The sequence below is a fragment of the Rosa rugosa genome, chromosome 4, assembly GCF_958449725.1.
Source record: "Rosa rugosa chromosome 4, drRosRugo1.1, whole genome shotgun sequence".
NCBI classification, from domain to species: Eukaryota; Viridiplantae; Streptophyta; class Magnoliopsida; order Rosales; family Rosaceae; genus Rosa; species Rosa rugosa.
The window spans coordinates 11,269,100-11,275,804 of NC_084823.1; the positions used below are offsets into that span (position 1 = coordinate 11,269,100).

Here is a 6,705-nt window from a genome sequence, read left to right on the forward strand (position 1 = left end):
CAACATCCAATGAATCCAACACAATCAATCCACGAAATCCATTAATTGATTAATTAAGGGAATAAATTTTGGTATTATTACCTGAAGTTGCATCCCTTCGACGAGCTCGAAGCGATGGAGCCGAGGAGTTACTGGAGCCTGGGAAGAAGTGGAGGTCGCCATTGGTGAGGTTCAGAGCAGTAAGCTCGAAAACCAAGAAAGGGAAAATCCTTTCTGGGGGGTTTTGAAGGAGAGAATCGGATGCTGATGGAATAATAATTTGAGAGGGAGATATGGAAAGTGATCGGAGATTCGAAGCAGTGGTGGCACTTTGGTTCTGAAACCATCTTCCACGATTCGAATTATGATTGGCGCGCTTTGTTAGAACCTTTATTTTGGGCCTATATCTGTTCTTCATTTGGGCCTAAGAAAAATTTATATCTGGTGTTTGTTTGGGCCAATAAACATTCCGTGTGAGTAAGTTCATCGGCAACCGTATTACATTATAGCTTCCCCAACATGATAGCTTTACAATTTGATCAAAAACAATGAAGACAATGAGTATCATCCCACTGCCCTCTAATCAAGTTTATCAAGAGAAGAATCAGATTCGACAATGATATGATTAAAATTAACCATGGATGTCATCTTTAAAGTTTTGCCACTAGTTTGCAGCAAAGCCGAGAATCCAATCCCCATTGCTATTTCAAAGCACTCCCCTATTAGTATTTTGGCTATAATTTTAAGCAAAACTTTAGGGGTGACAAATATTTACACAACTTGATTTTTAAAGTAAATTTCATTTTATCTCCTTAATTACACTCTAAATCACTTGTGTTCTTGTACTTGTAATTTCATTACATGTGCCAATTTATTCCGATTAAAATCTTATCTAGCTTTTAGTTTTTTTTGTCAACTATGTGAAACTTTATGGGTAATGGTTGACGAAAAACTTCATGTGAAACACTGAAACCTTATCAAAACCTCAATTTTCTTTTCGGACATTAAACCCATGAAAAAACTCTCAAGAGAAGGACTATACCGTTTCAGACATGCAAAGCAGTTTGTTTGAATTGTGAGAAAATTGAGACAACTGAAGAGTATAATGCAAAAGAAAATAAATATTCAATCAAAAATAAGGGAGAAAAAGGATGAAATCAGCTTTGAACAGCTGCAAGTCTCTACTTAATGATTTTGAAGATGTGAAGATTAAACATATTTTTAGAGAAAGCAATATGACAGCAGATGCCATGGCTAAGAGCAGCCTCTCTCATGATCCTGAGATTGTTATTTTCAATACAAGCCGGCCCCCCCCCCCCAAGCTTCAAGTGCTTTTATGGATGATATTTGTGGAGTTATGAGGAGCAGAAGATCGAAAGTTAGCCTCCATGGCTAGTGTTTATTTTTGCTTTAGGCCCTTTGGGCCTCGTTGTAACCAAAAAAGAAAAAAGGATGAAATCAGCCTATGAAACTTTTGGGAGATGAAATACTTTTGTATAGGGTAATGGTGTCAATGACTAGAAAACAGTTTTGTTATGGTGTAAACAAATAGAAACACCCCAGACAACTTTCCAAAACTGCTAAGATCACCGATTGTCAACTGACACAGTAACACCATTGGCCAGAGAGACGAAATGCAATACAAATAAAACATCAAACATCTCAATGCTAATGTATACAGCATAATAATACTGTCCATAATACAAATGTAGAACTATTTGATCTCCAGTCCGTTTCATCTTCTCAAGAGAACAATAGAACAAGCACACACCATCCTCAATATAACAACATCAAATAACTACAGCTGTCAACGTAGAGGGCTTTATAACTTATGTGTCTCCTACAGTTTCCAGTTCCTGCAAGTAACCAGACTAACTGCTATATTCTTCCTCACCCTCCAGTACAACAGATTGCAAAGTCCTTATTTAGCATACCACCAACAGTCTGATATCTCATTGTGAGAGCAGCTTTGAGTCGCATGCCACTATTTTAACGCGGCCAACAGTTTCCGGACTATCCTCATTCTTAAACACAGCATCCTGTAAGATAAAGGTCCAAACATTGTCGCAGAATCTGTAGGTGTGCAGATGTCCCTGCATAGGATACACCTTTTGTCAGAAATAGCTCAGATGCTGCACACTTCACTCTTATGTACAAGTATTGATGGTCCACATCATGATAGAAATAAGAGACACAGGAATGAAAGATCAAAAAGGAATCATGATTCATAAGAGTGCCGAACATGTGTCCATGTGGGGAAAGTTAAATGTCATACTACAAAGACCAAAAGCAGAACAAACGAAAAGAGTTCAGTTGAAACAACAAAGACAGTGAAATCAAGGATAAACCCTGTTTAAATCAAACTATTATTTTTTACATATGATCACACTTCCTCAATTATCTTGTTTCAGTAACAACTTCGGCACATCAATCAGTCAAAATGCCAAGTGCTATTGTTTATATAAAAAATATCAGTTTCTATTACTTTCCAAAAACAGAAGTTATAATATTTAAGACTTCTCAATGGAAGACCATTGACAAGTTAACATCAATATAAACTAGTGAAGTATCAAAAATGAACTGCTGGCCCACATAACCCATTGGCAGGCAAGGGACCTCCACAAGTTCTTCAAAATCCAAATACAGCAGATATATTTGAATTTGGGGAATTCCCTAATATGGCACTTGACGTAGAGGCATGCATAAAAATGGCACTCTTGTCATGACAATGTTTCATGCACATCACATTTTCACTATGAGATGCCATTTTTGGTATATCCCCTTTGAGAAACTAAATTAAATCCTATCCAAATTGAGTGGTAGCATATTAATCCAGGGGGATTAACAGAAAATGGCACCCAAACATTATCCAAGAATAAAAATTAAGTTTTTTAAATAAAATAAAAATCACAGAAATGGAACTTATCAAATCAAACACCTTCGTAATGGAAACCGTTACAAACTTGCCATTTATGTTAACTTTTGAAGAAAAGTACATTTATTGTCAAACCATTATTATTTGCTATATTTTGGAGATTTGATTAGGGTAAATGGAATTATCGGTGAATGCTAGACTTAATAGTATGCATGCATGCAACTTCGATTATATGCCTAGATAACAGGATATCTACGACTACACAAAGGCATCATTCGTGTCGGGTAACTCTATCTACCTATAGGCTTATCAGGAGCGGCCGTACCTTGGACCCACACCCACTTAATGGTTTTCATCTAAAAGGTGTAAGCCAACAAGAAGGAGCAGCTTGTCGTGACATAAAATATAGACTCCAAACTATTAGCAGCAAGTCAAACAAGAGAAACAATATTCGAAAAATACCAACAAAAGCAAGAAGTGTTCTCCAATTTTTGTTTCCCCCTTGCGTAATTTATAAATTTATTACACAGAGAAGAAGGGCACTAAAAATAAATTCAAGAAACAAGCACCCCATGTTGAATGATACTTGACAATCAGTGGTGATAAACATAGAATAGATACAGTTTAACAATCTGCCAAAATAACAGTCCCGAAAAATCCAGTGTCAGTATATATATTTTTTTTTTGCAAGTTGCTGTTGACTGCACATATCTTAAGACATTTTAAAGTTCAGAATTCAAATTTGAAATTACAACTGAAGTATTATCCCCTGCATGTCGGATAAAGTGCAAGAATATTAAATTCCAGTGAGTAAAAGAACTTTATAAGGTTTCCTTCAACTCAAATTTTGGAACAAGGAATAAAAATAAAAATCCCAAAAGGGGGATAACCATGTTTCAAAAATAATCCTAAGTGCTAAGCGAACCATATATTAAACTTCAGCTCTGCAACTATCGTTTTGATTAAAGTTGTATTCAAATTGGAAAACAAAGTACACAAAGAGTTGAACAAATGTCCCCATCGCCCAGGAAAGTATGCAACAATTACAAAAGGACCAGTACAACTAATCGTAACTCTCATCTACTCAAAACAAATTAAACTATAAGAAAGAAAATGCACGGAAATTGATGCTCATAAAGACGCCAAAGATATGTCCAACTCATCAGTTAATACCATTACCTCGAAGAGACTGTAAAACAAAATAGAAATGCAAAAAATCCCTCGCCAACTATTTTGTACAACTAATGTGAATTCAAATTCAAACACGCATGCACATCGATAATATCAAAGCATCATAAGAACCACACTTCAATAACACAATCAACTGCAACACACCCAGATGATAATGCCCAATCAACGGAACAATCACTTAGGTTTCGACGTGAAACATACAACTGTTCTAAGACAAAATTCAACTCAAATACACAATCAAACCACACGGGAGACGCATGTTCAGACCCAACAAACCATCTCAGTAATTCAAATCTCAGTACGAAAACCCAGAAATACAAACATAAAATAAAAAACATTACCTTGATGGAGACCTTGCTCTTCACTTGGGTTTCCAGAGCTTCAGTCATAGACTAACGCAAACCCCCCACAAACCCCATCAGAAACAAAAATCAATACACAAATAAAAATCAATTAATCCAAAAAAAAAAAAAAAAAATAGGGCAAACACAGTACCTTATCGAACTGGACCAGAACCTGAATGGCAAGCTCAGGACTGAGAGTCCCGTTCTGAACCATCTCGTCCAAAGTCTCAGTCAGGCACATTCCGATCGTTGACCTCCTGTAGAGCTCAAACGTCGCCATTTTCTTCGATCTGTCACGAAATCCACACAAAGAAACGAAATTGAGAACGAATTCGTCGAACCCCAAATCCGAAATTGTTGGGGATTTTTTAGGGCTTGGGATAAGATTAGGGAAGCAGAAGAATAAATCTAGAGGGGGAAAAGGAAAAGTAGATGAAGAATTGAAATTGAGAGAGGGGGGAATGGAGTTACGGATTTTGGTGGCGACGCTGTAGAGGAGATTGTTGGGGGGTCTGAGTGTCGTGCTCTCTCTCTCTCTCTCTGTGAACGTTGAGCTTCGGAAGCTTTTTTCTGAGCGCAGAAAAATTTGGGGCTTTTTATACCTAGCTTTCGTAGTTCTGGGGTATATATAGACGGGACCGACACGGGATAGCGTGAAATGACTCATATATCCTCTCTTTTTCTTTTTCTTTTTAATAAAATTAAATAACTAGAATTTCAAATTTCTTTTTTTATTATTACGTAACAACTGAAATATACACCAGCAGCCCAGTAATCATTTGGTCTAGTAGTATGAAGGTGAAATTGAAGGTGATTCATTAAATGTTTTAGGTTTGGTGAATTTAGAAGGGACTGACACGAGTGAAATTAGTGTTGTTAGGGAGGAAGTAAGATCAATGATGAAGGAATTTGAACTAATATCGTGCAAGCATGTTTGAAATAAGGGAAACAGGGCTTACATATGGTTTAGCTCATTTAGCCTTGAAAATTGTGAACTTGATGTAGTGTAAGGAGGTTTTATAAATTTTGATGTTTGTTTCTACCTCCACATTTGGTATTCACTGAAATTCTAAAAATCTGATTTCAAACAAACCCTTAAAGGCAAAAAATATAGAGAAAAATGCACCATCAGTGCCTCAACTCTTGTGCACCGGCCAATTTGATACTCATACTCTCAATGGTATCAATGTGATACCTAAACTCATATTTTGCTATCGACGAGGTACTTCCATCAGATTTTGTTGACGATTCTGTTAAAAAAGTCACATGCCAAGCACGTGGGCCCATAAACAAAGGGCAAACACGTCTTTTTGCCTGAAATGCATCCCTAATCGATCAAAACATCCACTTTTCCTCCATTATCAGAATCATCCAAAACAACCAAGTCTTCCAATACCTACCTACACCAGCAAATCAAAAACCTTAACAAGCCTACCAGCAATGGCTCTTTGTCTCTTTGGCACCAGCCGACGCAGCAACGTCTTCGACCCATTTTCCCTCGACATCTGGGACCCCTTCATAGGCTCTCTCATCAACTCCTCCTCCACTGCCGACGACACCTTCGCCTTCGCCCATACCCGAATCGATTGGAAGGAGACCCCAGATGCCTATATCTTCAAGGCAAACCTCCCCGGACTAAAGAAGGAAGAAGTGAAGGTTGAGCTAGAGATGAATTCTGGGTTTAATGAACCTAGATGAACAACGCATCTGTGGGACTCTTTGATAAACCATATCATTCAAATGATTCAAATTCAAATTGAAGTTGTTTCTTATCATCTGTTTAGATTCAAGTATCTCACCCTTCTTATCTTGTATTTTGAACTCTAGAATATTTTCTGTTATGATAGAGTAAAATTCTGTTTTGATATTGTAATCATCTAGGACTTTAATAATGTAAACGTCTATAAATACAATCATACTGAGTTTGACTTCTCAAGCCATTCAACACAAACTTTATTCACTTCATGGTATCCAGAGCCCTTTAGTCTCACGACCAATTTTTTTTTTCTCTCCCGCAAATCCAAATGGCCTCCACTTCCTCCACCACCTCCTCCACCATTGCTTCCATATCCTCCACCAGCCACCGCCCCTTCCGTATCCAGCTTTATGACTATCAAGCTTGATCGCTCCAACTACGTCCTCTGGCTTGCCCAATTGGTTCCTGTCCTCCGTAGCAGAGGTCTCATGGGCATTGTTGACGGCTCAACTCCTTGCCCTCCATGCTTCATCAAAGATCAAGATGGTAAACTCACTGATGAAGTCAACCCCGAGTTCGAACCCTGGCTGCAACAAGATCAAATGATCTTGGGATGGATT

At 37.7% G+C, this 6,705-nt stretch overlaps 1 protein-coding gene and 1 long non-coding RNA gene across 10 annotated transcripts in view; both read right to left on the reverse strand.

Moving 5' to 3' along the window:
- LOC133743918 (uncharacterized) overlaps positions 1-285 on the reverse strand; it is a 38,968-nt gene extending 38,683 nt beyond the window's left edge. For 4 of the 9 annotated variants that reach the window (XR_009863305.1, XR_009863303.1, XR_009863304.1 and 1 more), the window contains exon 1: positions 82-278. This is a non-coding gene — a long non-coding RNA (uncharacterized LOC133743918). Of the gene's footprint in view, positions 1-81 lie in introns of all 9 variants that reach the window. The other 5 variants (XR_009863300.1, XR_009863299.1, XR_009863301.1 and 2 more) reach the window with 2 other exon arrangements.
- A 1,329-nt stretch (positions 286-1,614) lies between these two features.
- On the reverse strand, positions 1,615-5,003 carry LOC133746326 (transcription initiation factor IIA subunit 2). Its single transcript, XM_062174509.1, has 4 exons — positions 4,861-5,003; positions 4,541-4,679; positions 4,387-4,437; positions 1,615-2,072 (listed from the first exon to the last, which is right to left on the reverse strand). The coding sequence occupies exons 2-4, from the start codon at positions 4,667-4,669 to the stop codon at positions 1,932-1,934; spliced, it is 321 nt and encodes a 106-aa protein (XP_062030493.1). The 5' UTR covers positions 4,670-4,679; positions 4,861-5,003; the 3' UTR covers positions 1,615-1,931.
- Positions 5,004-6,705: the final 1,702 nt, after the last annotated feature.